At 37.9% G+C, this 18,457-nt stretch overlaps 1 protein-coding gene across 5 annotated transcripts in view; it reads right to left on the bottom strand.

The window, feature by feature from the left end:
* Lar (tyrosine-protein phosphatase Lar) overlaps nt 1-18,457 on the bottom strand; it is a 261,039-nt gene that overhangs the window by 29,857 nt on the left and 212,725 nt on the right. For all 5 annotated transcript variants that reach the window (XM_083091364.1, XM_083091368.1, XM_083091365.1 and 2 more), the window contains one exon: nt 6,078-6,260. In XM_083091364.1, the coding sequence (XP_082947490.1) occupies nt 6,078-6,260 (183 nt within the window). The remainder of the gene's footprint in view (nt 1-6,077; nt 6,261-18,457) is intronic.

The raw sequence follows: 18,457 nt of genomic DNA, 5'->3' as shown, positions 1-18,457 counted from the left end.
CATATTCATTTTATTTTATTCCATATTATCATACTATTAAACTATACACTCTAAACTCAGTCTTTATTCCTTTGTATCTTTAAATCTTTAAATCCTTAAAATCTTGAAATCATGAAACAAACTTAAACTTAAACTTTTCTTTCTTTCCTACACTTTAACTTTTAAACTCCTAAAATTTGAGAACATAAAACCAAAACTAAAAACTAAAAACAAAAAGCTATATGTTATAATGAAACCTGGAAAACATTGCGTGGAGGATTAAAAATAAAGTAATAAGAATATTTCAATTAAGCGAACTTTGTTGTATTATCAATGGCGGAATCATGAGTTTTAGAGGACTAAATGCAGAGAAATTCGAAAGATCTTTTATCTCGTAGTTATGGTGAGATAGAAAAAATCATTTTTGTATTTCCATTTTCTTCAAGACTTATAGAAGATACATTCTTATTTCTTCCTTTTTCTCTTTCTTACATGTTCATATAAAAAGAGAAATGTAAGAAGAGAGCTTTATATTATAATTCACTTTTATATATGCCTTTATTATTATTTATTCTTGTCTGTGTTGAATTCAAAATATTAGAGAATTTGATCTTCTCTCTTTGTAAATTTTATTTCGAAAATGATCTAGCAGATCACACTCGTTGTGATGTCTTTAGTTCGAGCACACTAGTTAGTCATACTACTATATTACGTCGCTTGTTCCGTAGTTCAGCGTTCACTCCGAGAGGTTTTAAACAGGGGGGAATTTTATGAGTGTTGACGAAGCGCTAAGCGACGTCTCCGCTTTTACCTCGCCCGGGCCACGCACCATCACCTTGTTCGCGGCTTTACGAGCGAAGGACTGCAAAATATAATTTAACGATTCGCCGTATTAAGTTTTGCCCGCGTTGTTGCACTCCTGCGACGCGATGTTAAGCGAACGACCGAGAGAAAGAGAGATTTTTCTTCAAAAATCGCACGCCATACCAAGCCACCGAGAGCCGTTAAGGGTTAAATGAAACGTTAAACTACTCCAACTTATATGCGCGCATATCTACATAATTAAATTTACTCTTGTGTACTCGCGAGTTCTCCGAGAGAATAAGCGTGATTTATCGTCACGCTAGCGAAATCATATGCTTGGTATCGACGTTGCTGAATCTCCTATTTTCTTGGGAGATTTTTGGTTTCTCATCAAGACCGATGATTTAGTATATCATATATATCGTTTACGCTATTTATTTTTTGATATAAGATTGACATTGATTTTTCTTTAACTACATTTTTCAAGATAAAATTATATTCAAAACAATGCACCTAAAAAATTTATTTGACAATTGAAGACTATAATTCTTATGGCTTTCTATAATAAGGCTAAAATTTAATATAACCTGTGTTAATTATTCGGAAAAAGAAGATTGATTTTTATCGTTACGTATAATTTATCATTGCACTCTGGGGAAACTCGGTTGCATTCATACGGTTCCATCTGCTGATGGTAGAAGTGTTAACACGCAAAGTGCGAAGATCTCGCGGAATTTAATCGTGCGCGGTGAAAATGCAAGAGAATAGTTTCGTAGTCTCAAGCGCTATTCTATAACAAGCAAGGACGCTTTGATATCGTTAATGTACATCGCGGATGTAGCTATTCCCGTAAATTAACGCAAACAATGGTATATGCCGGCGAATATTTGGAGCGTGCGCGCGCATACAACAAGCCCCAACCAGAGCAATGAGTTAAAATTTTAACACTGGCTTAATTCTCGCCGACAACGCGGGGCCGAAGCGCCTGGCAAATTTAACCTGCGAAATTTGAATAATACGTATGCACGCGTGCAATTTTCATATAATTTTATATTTAATTGTTGCGAGAAAACGGATGAACCTAGCGAGAAAAAGACCTATCATCCTTCCGCTTATCCCTGCAAAACGCTTGCCATCTTCTGTAATTCTTTGTTACCGAACATACGCCTTTTTTCCAACAGACATTCGTCGCATTCGCGCAAAATTAATGAATCGAGATGTGCATGAAAAAAGCTCCGACTTAGTTCGTTATGTGTTCAAACCTATTATTGAGAGGTTCTATTGATCTATTTGATTATTATTGTTGGACTGAAATTTTTAATGTTAATTAGCAGATATACACTATGAGTGATGGATATGTATCACTAAAGAACAAATAATTATCTTGATAAAACATAAAAAGATTTTAGATTCTTTTAATATTACTTAAAAAAATCTACGATAGAGAATATTAAATATTATTATTTGACAATTTGGATATAAAAATATTAAGATAAATTTTTAATAAAAATATTCTCACAAGCATACGTTTTACAAATGTTCATCATACAAAATGTTCAATGTGTACGTTATTTTTTGTAATATTTGTTTTTTTAATAACACAATTTTGAAAATAGATTGCGTGTATATCGAGAAGTTTGTATTTTATTTGGGGAAAACACATGATGTATCGAGTGTACGAGATGGATAGCGCATGTTATTTTTGGCATCGTCCCATGTTATTTGGTGACGTCCACTTCTTGTTTCGAGATAAAACATCGCGGAACGATGAAAAACGCTGTCAAGAATGCATCATCAGTCCTCGAAAATGTACGGGCAATCTATCGCACGACGTCTCGCAATGCGTTAACGGTATCGGGGGGCGATAGATACGATGACGACACGTGCACGTGATTTTCGAGCGAGCTCTTGCTTAACGAGTTCGAGGACAGATAAGATTTACGAGAAAAATGCTTGTCAGCGCGGGATGAAATTTATGAAAACTCTCGTTTTTCGCCCCGGCCGACTCCGTCAGCGCCTCCCCTCGCGCCCAGTCGCGGCTCTCGCCGCGTCTTTTCTTTCCGGCATGCTTCTTCCTCCTTACTTCTCGTCCATCCATTTTCCTCGCGCGAAACTTGGCGCGCGGCTGTATGCAGAAAGTACATCGACTCGTGATGTACTTTTTGCGATACATTAAGCCGTATATTTTATGGAACGTGCGTATAACGGCAGCGGCGGAGGTAACATACTCTACGGATATGCGCTATCGACTGAGGAGGAGAGAGAGGGCGCGTGTGGGGTACGAAGGGGCGTTGCGAAGACACGCGAATAACGTTCAGGGGGTGAGCGAGTGACTGATGTGACTTCGGGGGTTGCCCCTCACGCAGGCTGAGGTTATCAACCCCTCTCTGTTAAATTACGCTTAACTCGATCTTATGGCCGACAATGGCACCGTTATTTCCACTCGATAAAAAGATGCACGATGACAAATAGCGCAGCCCCGCATTGGCAAATTGAATTTACGGATGCTGGGGAAATCGCTGTTGGAAACTAACATACGAGGATAAAATTCACAGTACTATATTATAGTAAGCTTTTTTAAATGATTGGTTTGTTATTTACACTGCATCGTGAAACGAGTCGATCAATATGCAAGACATTTAATTGAATTAAAAAAATTATATATTTTCTTTTTTCCAGTTTTTTTTAATTTTCCCTATCCTTTTCGTTTAAACTTTTTCAGTATCATTAGCATAGATAATAATTGTAATAAATATATCGGAAACTGGATTCTACATAAATTTACTATCATTATTATGTTGCTATTATTACGGGGCAATGTTCGAACTGTGGTAATAGACAAACCTCGCGCGGGGGGGAGAAGAGGAGAAATAGCAAAAACACTAAAAGTACACGCCATTATTCCTCCCATCTAATTACAATAATAATAGCCGCGTAACGGCCCGCCCCTCTCGCTACCGAACGAATTTACATAAACGCTCGACATACTTCATTATCGCGGCTATCGATCGTGAAAACGACCGTTGGTCGGAATCGGACGGACTCGTTCGCGGAGGACCCCCGTTCCCGATCACCCCGCCTGATTGTCCGCTTGTCAAATTGACGAATTTCACGAATGCGCAGAGGGGGGGAGGGGGCCAACATCGCGCATCGCGGGGATCGAGCTTCTTGATCGGATACCCATCTTTCGCCCGTCGAACGAATTTCCTCCACCGTGACGTTTCTTTACGGCAATTTCTAGCAAGATTGCCACGCCGCGCACACACGCCCGTATCGACGCCTCGTTCCTACACGGCCTCGATGCATACGGATGCGCCGAGTAGAGTATGCAAACGTATCCATAATACATAACGCGCACACGCACACGACGAGGCACGGTGCAAGCCGCACCGTGCATGTACGCGCGCGCGCGTGTGTGTATACGTTGCATACACGTTGCAGCGGCTTTCGTTGCATCTAATGTACACTTTTCACGTCGCGGCAAACTGCGGCGAGCACCGTAAAGATAGTCCGGGGAAGTGCACCGCCGGTATTACGTGACGTGCCGCTCGATAATGATACCGCCGCCATGCGATAAAAACAAAGTGAGCGTTATACATACATGCATTCGTACGTACGGTATGTACGCGAAGGTGCGCGAAGGTGCAGCCCCGTGTAAGCGGCGAAGGTAATGATAATGGGATGCATCGCGCTTTAACGAAACTCCGTATAACGCTCGTTGAAAATTATTCGTTCGCCCTCCCTTATCGCGCCGTCGACTTCCTCGGGGAGTATTATTAATATATTTCGCAAGGAGTTTCCGCTCGGCAGCGATGCGCCTTATAGTTTCGAGAATATATTTTCCCTCCTCTTAATTATAATTTAGACATTAAGAGAAATACCAAAGGAGGGAAGAAATTGCGTTATAAAAAGGGTTCTTTTGGACATCACGATTTATATATATATCGAATTTATCGCGATCATGAGGTATCTTATGGAGTTGAGCCAAATTTAGCGGCAAAATGTGTACTGTGGAGGAAAAGATTGTATAATATTCGTTTTTAAATTACACTTATGTCAATTAAATTTAAGAAGTAGTACGTTTATATTTAGGAAACATCAAGAGAGATAGTTGACATTTATCTATTATCAGACACGAACTGTGCTACTACTATTTCTGGATTAACAAATAATTGGATAAATTGTAAGCAAGATTTCTTATCAAGACTCTAATGGACATTCGTAGTAATGTCACGAGGTTATGCTTGTAAAAAGATCTTTAACATTTTTTTGTTTAAACTGACGAGGTAGATTAATACGTGCGGATCTTTAGAGTACATGTGTCAAACGTGGCAGTAGTCAGAACGACGTGCGGTCAGACACGCAACGTATTTCCGACCGCCGTGCTCTTTTGAATTCTAAATAACAAAAACACGTAACATCAATAACATTTAAATGAACTTTCTCATTCTGTATACTTGATTATTGATCGCATTATCATATTCCTCGCGAAAAGCCACGTATCGTGCGAGATACAACTTGAAACAAGGTCATCGTTCAAGTTATAAATTCGCGAATTTCTTCGGCGAATAGCGCGCTTTAGTGAGACTTTTACGGATCGCTATCGTCAAGATGAAAAGACGACGTAATGAATTTTCGAGCGGATCGCTATTTAACCCGGATCGTTAATCGCAGCGATGAAAATAGCGCGAAAGCACTTTAACGACACGGTTATGAGCGCGCATATGATCGGGCACAAAGTGTGCTTCGGTGAATATGAGCGAAAGAGGGGGACGAAGGGGCCAGGTGCGCTCTCGGCAAACGAGATGGATGTGCTGGATGTTCGCGTATCGCGTGACCACTCGATCAACGCCGCCGCGAGTTGACAGTGACTTACGCACCCCGAGCACTCAACGAGATATGACATGCGCCAGCGGTCGCGCGCCGTCGACGAGGCGCCCCATTGTTACCTACCTGTGTACCCGCCAAACACTCTTAATCTTTCTATCTTTCATAGCCTTTGTCATCGTTCGATCGCTCTCACTGTATCCGCCATATTTCTCTCCTCGTCCTTGCGCGTTCCTTTCCTCCCTTATCGGCCTACTTCCCGTCTCGCGAATAAAGTGCGACGTTCATCGCTCGTCGCGATAACGTCGCGCTTATTTCGCCGCATCGTATCGATAGCTTTTAATAGCTAAAACTGCATAAACTAGTTGGAGCTTTCGAGCACACGCGTTGCACAACAATCTCTCAAAAAAACGAACAATAATATGATGCTCCGGTCGTACTTTGATTGACAGGTGCTCGTTACTTACCGGAATCCAGGACCGTGTATCGTGGATTTGACGTGTCGATAGGTAGCATGTCTCGCACCCAGGAGATGATGGGTGTCGGGGATCCAACCGCCGTGCAAAGAAGAACCGCGTTGTGGCCCATCTCGACTACCTTTGTCGTCGGCGCTTGAGTAATCATTGGAAAACCCATCGGTAAATTCTCCGCTGTAATCACAAAGGGAAACAGGTATCTTTAGTTATTAAGTATTTTAATGACGTTTAAAAGTCTACAGAGGAATAACCGATGCATTATGCAGCACGAAAGAGGCGCTGATAAAATTATAGAGGTAGAAAGAGAAGAAGCTTATGTATCTTTTAAGCAAATTCTCTGAGAAGAGCGAATGTATAATGGTCATAATAAGACATGAACCGACGTAATTTTCAGATTATAATGGATGCTATTTTCCAAGTAAGAAAATGATTTGGTTATCTATCACTTTAATATACGTGGAGAATATTTTTATTCGGAACTGTCATATTACTTCTATAAACTATTTATACGAAAAATTGTGTTAAATCTTTTATTGAAAGCGAGATATGATTTGAATAGAAAATCGGATTTTGAATATCTCATAAAACGAATTTGCCTGAACTTTTATATACCTGTGCCTTCGCGTTTGCACACGAGCATATTCAATCAAAAGATATTATTTTTGACTGCTTCTATTTTTTATCTAGGTATGTAGATATTTTTTTAGACATCAAAATAATTAAATATCATGTCATATATAGCAGAGGAAGTTTTATATGCGATTAGTTGAAAGATCGCGTTTTGCTCGGAGATATTGTATTTGGAGAAAATGTCAAAATATTTGACGTATACACGTCTTTTACATTGAAACGAAACAAACTTTGTGCAACTCGTCAATTATACATTGGACGTGCCGTAGGGTAAAACTAAGATAGCTCTCTGTGGATCGTAGACATTGGGCATTCAGCGACCAGTCTCGCGGGATCGAAAGTTAGGAAAAGCCACTGGAACTGACCGGACCGCCCCGTTCCCGTTTCCCACCCCGGGAAAACAGATCTTTCGTTTCTCGAAAGGTAGTCCGCTGATATGGATAGATGTGCGGGAACGCTGATGTGATCAGCGGAATGAAATCGCAGAATTCAATATACCACGGAGATCTTTTGAAAGGATTTGCCAAAAGGGTCAAACGAATCGCATGATATTTTCGCTTCATATTTTTTTGCGGTTTTGAATGTTATATAATTGAAAATGTGTCTTGCAAAAAGTTTTTAATTTAATTTGTAATATTATTAATTCAGCATTTTTGTACATTGTTATTTCATTTTCATAATTTGAATGTCTTAATGTAATTATACCACATGTAATAGGATCATGATAAATATCATAAATTTTGTTTTAACAAAAGAAAAGCATATCAAGCTAATTAAAATAGATAGTCTGTCAAAATCTCCTGAACATAAAAAAAACATTTCATTTTGTGAAAGAGGAAATGATCATCTTAATGTAAAATGTAACATCTTCAATAACATGAACTTTAAGAGATCACACAAAGCACCTGCGCATCTCATCGATATCCAATTAAAAGATATGTTCGATAGAGGCTGAATCGCGTCAAAGGAAGTCATGCGCGAGTCGTGCGTAAAGTTCAGCCTTTGGGCGAGCAAGAAGATTAATTCGACCTGTTTCGAGGTACACGTGATTCGACCCACATCGCTTCCGTTCTTCATGTAATTACGACGGCGCTACATTAATCCTTGGGGTGAACTCGTAGTTAAATCTAAGTTGGGGACGCGGCATACGAAGTTCCAAACAACTCCCACGATTGTCCTGCTTCCGTTTCGACGGCACTCATACGACAAAGATGAAGACAATCTTCTTGAGTTGATTTAATAGCGACCTCCTGACGCCTGGTTGTTCATTCGAAGCAGTCGCGTGTGTAATTATTCATGGAGTTTTGCGTGAATGGAAAATTAAGTGAAAAAGATATGCAATGTATTGCAGAATTATTTTCTACAATTATATTCTAGAATTATACACATAGTTTATTTAAAATTTTATACTTCTTAAATTTTTTGATTCTTTTTTTGAGATTATTTGATGTAGATTTTTATTTTGCGTTAAAAATGTTATAGCTTCCCAAAAATGTGTAGGATATTATTTTGAATTATATATTGCATTAATAAATTAAAAATTATTATTCAATATACTTTGCGGAAGCGTTTTTGTTTCGCAACTGGATAACATTCGAATTACAATTTATGAAGAAGGTACTTCTGTAATTTTTACAAGTTTTCGCTGTCTGAGGCTAAAGTTACTGGAAAGCGAACTTGAGACTTATTACAAGGCCCACAAACTGGGTGAAAGTTTGCAGTAAGGGCGCGATCAAACTGCAATTACCACCAACGCCTCGGGGTAGCTCTTAGAAAGTCCATCTTTCACAGTCTCGTCAATTACAAGAGCAATCGGAACTCGCAGGCGAAGTTAGTGGTCGGTAGTAGTACTTTCGCGTATTCTGATCTACTCGCCTTCATTCACAAATACATTTTAAACCGATGAACTTGTTGGATCTTGATGAGTAGTGATAGATGAGTAGTCAAGCTTACTAAATATATATTCAAAGACACATGTTTATATCTAGTTGTATTTTCTTCTTTTTTCTCTATTTGATATATCCTCTTTAACCGCTATTATTCTAACAATCGATATTCGGATGGCAGATAAAGGAAAAGTTATTGGATTTCTCTTATCCGCTTCATTATTACCGTCGCTTTAATTCTTCTTATCAAAGATTTTCGTCCAATAATTATTCGATAAAAATAGCTCGATTTCTCGCTCTTCTGTGGTTCATAATATTCCTGATTTTCGAATGTATTTATGATACTGTGAATGTCAATCTAATAAGTTAATTTTCTCCCGATTTTCAGAAAATTATATTTATTTAGAAAGATAATAATATTTATACAGAAATGTAATATAAATATAATATGTAATATAATATATAATAATATAATGAAATATGTAATATAATATAATGCAATATGATCTGATTTGATTCGGCAATTTTAGTTTCCTTAAAAAAAATTAATGTTAATTACATTCTCTTATAAATTATAGTTTTATCTTTAGCATGAATGAAGAAGGAAATTACTATACCTATGAGAGTTTATTCCTTTCGATACAACAGGACTTTTAACTGTGTCATTTTTCTGATTATGTAGATCGCAATAAACATGCGTTTGAAAAAACATTCGAAATAATAGGAAATATGCGAACAAATTGCGAAATATCGGATTCTCGTATATATTGCGCAGAAATAAAAACATGGCGAATAGAGAGCAGAAATTTACCGGCTATTTGCTATAGTCACAGCTATATATTGAGAAATTCTAAGAGCTATTGTATAAGTTGTCCCGTCCTCTTTATCTTGGCGGAGTCTGTCAAACTTAACACGGGATTCGCGTGCTATTATCGTCAGAAAGGCCGAAGAGAGCGGCGACCCAATGCTCGACAACCCCCGGGACTTTCTCGGGATTTTCCTCTCCCCTCCTTTCATTGTCTTCTTCCGCGGCGCCGTTTCTTTATCCTCGTTATCGTCCGAGTTATCCGGCGCGCGGCTGCGCCAATTATATCGGCGGCCGAGAGAGCGTTTCGCGGTCGACAATAGAAATCGCCTGCAGACTTTCCGCATGGCCCCCGCAACCATTTCCACCTTCCCCGCCTCCTCAATTTCTCGCTATATCCTCTTTCCGCGCGCTTTTCCACCGGCGACGACAAACAATACAAGCGCCGACGTCGACCGCGTCGCGACAACAAAGTTGTCGGCAAAGCTATTGTCCGCCTGGCGAACCGGCCACCGCGCCTTCCTTGTGTCCGAGGTCGCGCGCGATGACTATTGTACGACCGAGAAACGATGGCGAAGACAACGAAGATGACGAAGAGATGCCGGTTTCCTCTTGGAAGATATCGTGATTTTGTAGGAATTTATCTCCCTCTCCTATCATCGCTCGTTCTACCGATTTTCTTTCATTTCAGGTTTTCCTTCTCCTTTAGTTGCGACTTCTCAGCCCCTGTACCACTTGACTATGTATGCAAATACGTGCGCGTAAAAGCGCGAATATGATGGACCGAGTGGACGAGTTACCCCTGGAGATGAACGCCTTCCTTTTTATTATCTTTTTTTACGATGTTCCACGTTCTATTTCTCCCTTTCTCTCTCGTTCTTTCCCCTCTTTTTGTCAATGTATTCAACATATTTCACTCGATGCACATTGAGTTTTTTTTATCGTTACATTTAGATTTATATCTGCCGCAATGCGATCGTAAGACTTCGATATTTCTTGCGAGAAAGAGTTTTTCTTTTTAGAGATTTTCCTCGACGAGATATAAGACAAAATTAAGTCATAGATCTTATTTTATTAACTTGATTAATTTCGCAGAAAACAACGAAAATCTATTAAGGATGCGTTTGCTTCTGATTGATCACATGTACGCCTCTTATGTGTTAAATTACAAAATAATTAAGATTGATGTCTTGTGACGACTATTATGATTTTATAAGATTTTTCTAGGGACATGTACATCTGTATGTACGTACGTGTACGTGTGTGTATATGTGTATTGAATATATTTGTCGTTTAATTGCTTTCATATTTTTATGATTGATTGATAGAGTCCGATAATGATAATAATTTGAAGTGATTTTATTAACGCGAGGATTACATCAAGTTGACGTTATCGTACAAACAAGAATAATTTTTCGATAATTAAATATTGACAAACATACCGGAATAGAACAATAGAATATAGGATATTAATCATATTAGTCGAATCGTTTCAATATCCGTGATATTGATTACTTTATTCTTTCATTTTATTTTTAGTCTTTCGTCCTTTCGTCTGATCTAAGTCGACGTTCGAGTGAAACAATGAAGTCAACGCGAAATGATCGATTTCAAACGGCATACGGTTTTATTTCCGTCTCTTTAAATTCAGCGCGCATCTATTCGAAGAGGATCCTTTTATCGTTATTTTCGGCTTTACGTCTCTCCGCGTCACCATCGTAAAATTTCAGAATACGCCCCCAAAGAGGGATGAGATGTTACATCTTTTCCTTCTCGAGGATTTGTCCGTATAAGGATGGTCGACGCGGTGGAAAAGATTCTGACCGATCTCTTGGCACCGTTTTACGAGGAGACGTTTACGTACCGGCAATAAAGAAATTGTTTTTCGAGAGGGTCGAAGCGCGAAAGGCCTCGGTAGCACCGTTTTAGCGGAAGCGAATGATGCAACAAGCGCTTCTTCAGAATTTTGTTGACCTTTCCCGCCCCGACAATCCCGCGAACACAGTGTTGGCCTTACTACGAGAGAGGCGTTTCGTAACGTGTATATTTCCGCAAAATTTACGCGCTACCGAGCCGCAATTGCATTTGCCATCGGCGGCAAATATTTGCCCTACCTCAGCCGGCGGCGAAAATGAATATAATAGGAATAAATCGTAATTTTAACAGCAGTGTTTCGTATATTTGATTGAGCAACAGGTGATCAATTCGTGCGGGCTCAAAACGCTCTCTTTCACGTTATCATTTGATTCATACATAATTGATAACCGAGATTATAAAGCAAACGAGAATCGATCTATTCATGGGAGAAGGAAAGCGAATGAAGGAGAAATGAATTCGCCGATGCTGTTACGTCGAAATCGCTACAGGATAACTAGATGTACGACAGTCTAAAATCGACGATTTCTCACGGGATCTAGAGAATCCACGAATCGTGGGGAGATTCGCGAAAGTGACACGCACTCGAATCTCTGAAATATCGATGGCTTACGCGGGGATTGCGCCCAAGAACGAGGAGTGCGTGCTGAATCATTGTACGTCGCGCATAAATTCCTCTCGTGTCTAAATGTGCGACGCTATACAAAAGTAAAGGCGCGCGACACGTGCCCAAAAGAAGTAGACCTCGGTGACTTCCAGATTCTGGAAATCAAACCGGACGCATAAATAACGGAGGGGAAATAATAAATTTCTGTTTTCCGTCTTTTCGGCGCGAGATAGTGTATCGTAATTCCGATGTAATACAAAAACGTGACTGGCGCCGAATAATCAGCATATTTTAAGGGAAAAAGCAGCTCGAGGGCAGATTCGTGCCTGAGAAAATCGATAGGAGAATCGCTCTCGTCTCGTATCGTCCTTCCCCATGGTTGAATCGAATCGCCTTCGACTTTCGTAATCGGAGTCGCAAATACTCGTCGCAAGGTATCTCGCGAGACGAGAGATGTGCAGCATCTGGAGACGTCATCTCCAAGAACGTGCAACTCAGACTTGGCGACGGACGGAGGCCATTACATCGCGATCCTCGAGTAACGTTCCAGTCAATTCGAAACAATCCGATTGCTCTCGAAAGACTTTACTTCGAATATTACAAAAAGCGAAAATAATTTGGATAATTTTATATTTAATTTTATATTTAAATTAATTTAATTTTTCGTGTTAAATATTTTTTATAAAGTGGTATATGAAGATGACGCATTTTTTATTTGTAATGCATTTAAGTACATTGTTATAGTAACTAGATGTATACTTTTTGAAGTATGCCTGCTTTTGGATTTCTTGTTATACGCGGATTTCTTATCTCGATGTTTCCGATGTTGAAATGATGTTTCGACGAAGACTTCTCTCTTCATCTTCTCGCTCGAAGCGAGAGAAGAAACTGCGAGAGTGCAATCGGACTCCGACAGTTCTGGTATTCAACTGCGAAATATTCCGCCAATTCACTCGCAACTTTCGCCGTGGTCGACTTTCTTCTCGCGATCTTTGTATGTTGACTGGTTGTAAAGTTTCCATCCCCGAGGAGATACGAGAAAGTAATCCGGCGCACTTCGATATGTCTCAAGACACTTGAGAAGTTGCCGGATGAAAGAGTGACTGAGTGATGGGGTTTGATGGGATTGTATGGGTTAGGAAGAGAGAACTTGTCATGAAGATTTGCGTGCAAAATGCCGAGTGGTGAAATTTTCATCCGCCATTCGCTGGCTTTCTCGAGTGATTCAATTTTGAAGTGTACAGATATGGAAACTATCTCGATGCAATCTATAGGGAATATTTTCTGCGCATCGAAAACAGCCGCAGGTTGATGTTATGACAATTACGTGAAACATGAGGAGATGAGGATGTTGTGTAACATTTTATTACAGAATTGTAATGATAGTTATAGCATTTCATTGTTCATTTTTTCCATTTTTTAAAGTATTAATATTAATATAAAAAAAAATACATGAATAAATGGTGTAACAATAAGTTCAATATGGGAAAACATATTGGTTGATTAGTAGAATTTAAATTGCATATAATTTAAAGAGATTGATTTTTATAAACTAAGAGACGTATAAATAGATATAAATCTATAAATAGATATTAGGATTAAAAAAATAATAAATTATTCTATTCTCTTTATTGAAAAAGAATTAAATATATTTATATAAATATAATATTAAATATATATTTTTAATTTGAACATTAGTTATTAAAAAGATATATATTGTTGTAAGTTGGAAATTTGCAATCGATGCTAAATTTTCTCAATATTTTCGCAGAAATATCGACACGAAATCTAAAAAGACTCAGATAAAAGATAAGATACTTCGAGAAAAAAAGGAAAGATTTAGATATTTCTCAAAGCTCTTAATAACTATATAAATAGAAAAATAATATGTTAATGGATATATAATTGCAATTTCTATGAATATTAGAAGTAGAATAACACGTAGTTTTTATTTCTGTAATTGTGGAACGTTTAACGCAAGTTCAATTCGCCAAGTCATCAAATGCTATTAACTTTCACGATTTCGTAATTGCGTCCACATTTCTCGATGCCTCGTAACGCTAAATTATATTGGTGCCAGGTCGTAGCACGAATAACGGATGATTCAGCGGATTTTCCATCGCACCGCGGCGAATGCAGTTGGTACGTATGCATCCGTAATGATTGCGTCTAAAATAAAATTCATATCCGGCCATGGAGGGAAAAGGAATTAATCGCTGTCGGTTCCAAGTGAGAGGACCGGCCAATAAGGGACGTGCCAATAAACTACGTAGGATAAAATCCGCCGTAAAAGTCTTATGCAAACGCGCCTTCATAATTCAAGCACATACGGCGATGCAGGTGTACTGTCTATATATGGAGGTTGGTTTATATATGTGGTGTTCTAGAAATTGTACTTTATGTCTTTTCTTTTTTTTTTGAAAGTTGAGTTTTTTTCTTTAGCAATTTTACTGACTTGCAATTCTTTTCACGATATTTGCTAATTTTCGATAATGAATACAATTTATCAAAGAAGTATTAGATCTCAAATTAAATTCTCTTAAAATAAATTCTAATTAAAAATTTATTAACACAAGTAAGATTGTTCAAAAATTCTTTATCTTTACATCGCTCGTAATGTAATTTTTGGAACGTGCTAAAATTTTTAGAAAAAAATTGATTTTGAACTAATGACAGGATTCATCGATAAAGGGAACTTTCTGCGGTGAACTTTTGGGACGCCTTGTACATACCCTCATATATCGGCTTCGTGTCATTTCAAGAGAAATCGATCTATGCGAAATTGCCCTGAGTCGCAGAAAAAGAGCCCCTCGAGTTTGAGGCGTCGGTGCAAATCGCTCCAAAACGAAGCGAAGGAAATGTCGTGAAATCGGCGAATTAACTGTGAAAATAATGGACGATGTAATTTAAAAAAATTTATTTAAAAAAAAATATATTTTCACTTGCTGACGGAAATTCCTTTTTATAACAAATTACTTTTTCATTATTAATGTAATCCATATAAAGACACTCCGCGAAGAAATTTTACAAGTAATGATTGTACATTTTCCATTTTCGAGTTCATCAATATCAGCATTATTCACTGTAGAAACTCTCGGATTATTTCTCTGAAGAGAGTTCCTATTTTTCGTTTTAAAATATAGTATTCTTTGTTTGATTTTGTAAAGAAACAGCGAGAGAGAAAATCGGAGAAGCACGCAGTAGACTCGAGGATTAAGTATTACAAGTGTCGATTGTAATGTCATATAGCATGCGTTAAATATAAAACGTACATCGCGATTTAACAAGATTTCGCAAATGGTATCTAGTCGTCTCTCTCCCTCTTTCTCGGTCATTCATTTTTCTCAAACAAGGTTAGAGGAAATCCAAGTTCTCTCACGCGCGTATGCGGAGTGTAATCGTCTCACCAACAAGTACGTCGAGCGTCACGCTAGTTAACTTCATTAAACGAATAACCCAACCGGCGCCGGCTACATTACCGGAATATAAAAGCTTGTCTCCTGAAGTTGCACTAATGTTCCGATGTTGGCAGCAGGTGGTGTAAAAGGATACAGAGGGTGAACGGGGAAGACGGGGTACGTAATATTCGAGCCACCCTCTCAACGAGTCGGCCCACCTTAACAGGACCTAGCATCGAGTAGGTTGGTTTCGAGCGGCTCTTAAGGGATTAAGCTTTAAAGCCAAGCTCACCTTGAACGGCGGAATGAGAGGAATTTGAAGAGGCATCGAAGAAAGTCACCCTAAATCGTCGTTTGATCTCGTGATTAATACCGTCGGCTTTGCAACTTGGCGAGATGGATAAAGCGAAATCTGAGAATATCGAAAGATGACTCGAAGAGAGATGATTGGAAAAGTGAATGTGGCGCAGTGAGATCGCTTCATCAGGCAGAGAAGAAAACGAAAATGAGTCCGATCGAAAGTAAGAAGTTCGTATTCATTGCGTTGCGAGAGAGCAAACGTCTCTTCCTCATATTCTTCGTAAAATTACGAAGTTATGACTATTTTATATCTGTTACATTTATCTCTATACAGCTTTTTATATTTTGAGATATCGCAAACATTATATAATCTCTTTAGTCTAATAATCAAAATAGATTTTAGACAGATTTCAAGATAGATTTCGTAGATACATTTTAGGGCACAAGTTTCGTAATTGCAACCTTTTGCAATTGCGAAAAAAATTAAGTCCTTTAACACGCGGCTTTTCATTTTAATACAAAGATAACATAATATACTCTAAATACTCGTATCTGTCAAGAAATAGGAATAGTATTCTAGAATTAAATACGCAATACTTCCATACAACGTCTGTCCGTCGATTAATTAAGAGATTTACCGTCAGCATTTTGTAGAACTATAATCATAGATACTACGATCTTCTGATGGAATTATGAGATCCGAGTGAGGGTCACAGGAGAGGATTATGAGGGACGCAAGTCCTTTTCAAAGGAATAATTACTGTTTACGCCATCTTGGATTACAGCGATTATGTTTCGCGACATGAAATGGACTCTTAGGGATAAGCCCGCGTCACAAGTGTTCCCCTTCTTTTTTCAGGGTAAGCTTAATGAGCAGCCAACGTATATCCCAAATATTTCATTTTAATCCCACTCAACTCTCTGAGGGTGAACGCGCCCTTCACCCTTCAGTATTTTAAACAATAAATTGTATGAAATGCTACGTTTACTTCCATATTTAATATTCATATTTAATATCATTAATGGGATAGGATTCTTCGTTATTTTAATAATTGACATCCAAGTTTCAATGATTTCGTCACTATTATTTTATCAGTAAACTAAAAAATGTTAAAGAAAAATTTTTTTAAATATTTTCTGTCTGTATAACATTTTTTTGTTTAATTTTTCTATTTGCTTTTATAATATTTGCATGGAATATTTTGCATTTTCTATGTTATTCTCTTGAGAAAGAGTAGAATATAATGTTCTATTGAAAACAGAGTAAAAACCAAGTCATATTACATGCTGCATTCTTTCGCCTATCCACGAATTGTCGTATTAAGTGAATCTTTATTTTATATCCACATATTCCTGTTATCTTTATTTGATTATAAGACATGTAATCATACTTAAATTTATTTAAAAAAATATAGAAATAATTTCTCCATCCAAATTGCAAATTATAATACTTGAAAGTTTATTACAGTCTAATTAATTTCATTCTATAATATAATCATAGTTTGTAAAATGCAATTCTGGAAGAGAGCACGTTTTGACTATAGAAATAATTCGCAGAAAATAAAGCTGAATGAAATCTTTCATTTAATTGCGGACAGTTATTACTACGACTCATTTAAAACTGCTGCATCGAATTTCGCGTATTAAATCGTTTGTCATAACTATTGGAAAGGCAGCAAAACCTGTCACAATAATACGGTTTCGATGTAAAAGTAGCAAATGGTGGCGAATCGACGTTATCGATGGTAAAATAAATGGAGCGGCAGCGTTGCTACATTGGTAGTTAAAGTGCAAAACCTCGTACGCCGATATTCCATAATTTCACGGAAAAAGTGAGGTGCGGAAACTTTCGTTGTATGATTTCCCAACGGTCGGCTTCTAAATAAGTATCGAAAACGGTAGATGCGTTTATTTTTTAATACCTACGGGATTTTTCTTATTCAACCTACACAGAGGGGTGATCGTGATAAAAATTGCAAGTATGATGCCTTTTGAAAAGCGAGAAGCAAGCAAACTGATCATATTTCGTAAATAAAATGGTCTTTACTCTAATGTTTTCAATTACTTTGATAACAAATTGTTGAACGCAAAAAGTGGTAATTTTTAAATCTGTCTTTCTCTCTGTCTCTTCTGTTTTTCTCTTTTCTAGTTCCTAATAATAATAAATTATTAAATTGTAGAGCAATGGACTTTAAATATCTCCCTATTCTCTGATTCATGCTTCCATAATTAATGGTTTCATAAATAATACTGTCAATATTTCGAAAATAGATAAACATTTCCCCGAATAGCGCATTAGAATAGATTATAACAATTAAAAATAATTCACACAAATAGCAACAACATATCCTAAAAATATTTCAAAAAATAGTTTGATATCGATTCGACATTTTTAAATTGTGCTCTAATTATTATAACCAGAAAATACACAAATAATTATAAATTGGGATATTTTTCTCGATTATTATACAAATTCGGATTGTTGTCTCGTTTCGGAATTTCATGAAAATGAATTTGAACGCGTAAAACAATTTCAATAAGCGGAGCGAGAGAGAAAGAGGGGACGGAAAGAGAGAGATAGAGAGAGAAAGGAAGGGGACACGCTTATAAGCCGATAATTTCATCACGAGTCGACTTCGCTCGGCTACGACGGTAATTAGGGAACGCAACATGGGTCCTGTATTACGTGAGGCCGGTGTATTCAGGTCGAGATGTGCGGACCACTGAATGCACCGCCGACAGACGACAGCCGGCAGATCGAAGATGCATCGCCGACATAACGTCAGAGTCATCCGATGCGCAGCTCCGTTGTAATGCGCTTACCGTATCACAACGGCAGGCAATTAGCTAGCTAATTGCAAGGAGGAAAC

The sequence above is a fragment of the Camponotus vicinus genome, unplaced genomic scaffold, assembly GCF_025532165.1.
Source record: "Camponotus vicinus isolate PSW18456_S1 unplaced genomic scaffold, iyCamVici1.0 SCAF_2, whole genome shotgun sequence".
Taxonomy (NCBI): Eukaryota; Metazoa; Arthropoda; class Insecta; order Hymenoptera; family Formicidae; genus Camponotus; species Camponotus vicinus.
The sequence above is the reverse complement of the archived record's forward strand: the minus strand, read 5'-3'. Positions and strand labels throughout refer to the sequence as shown.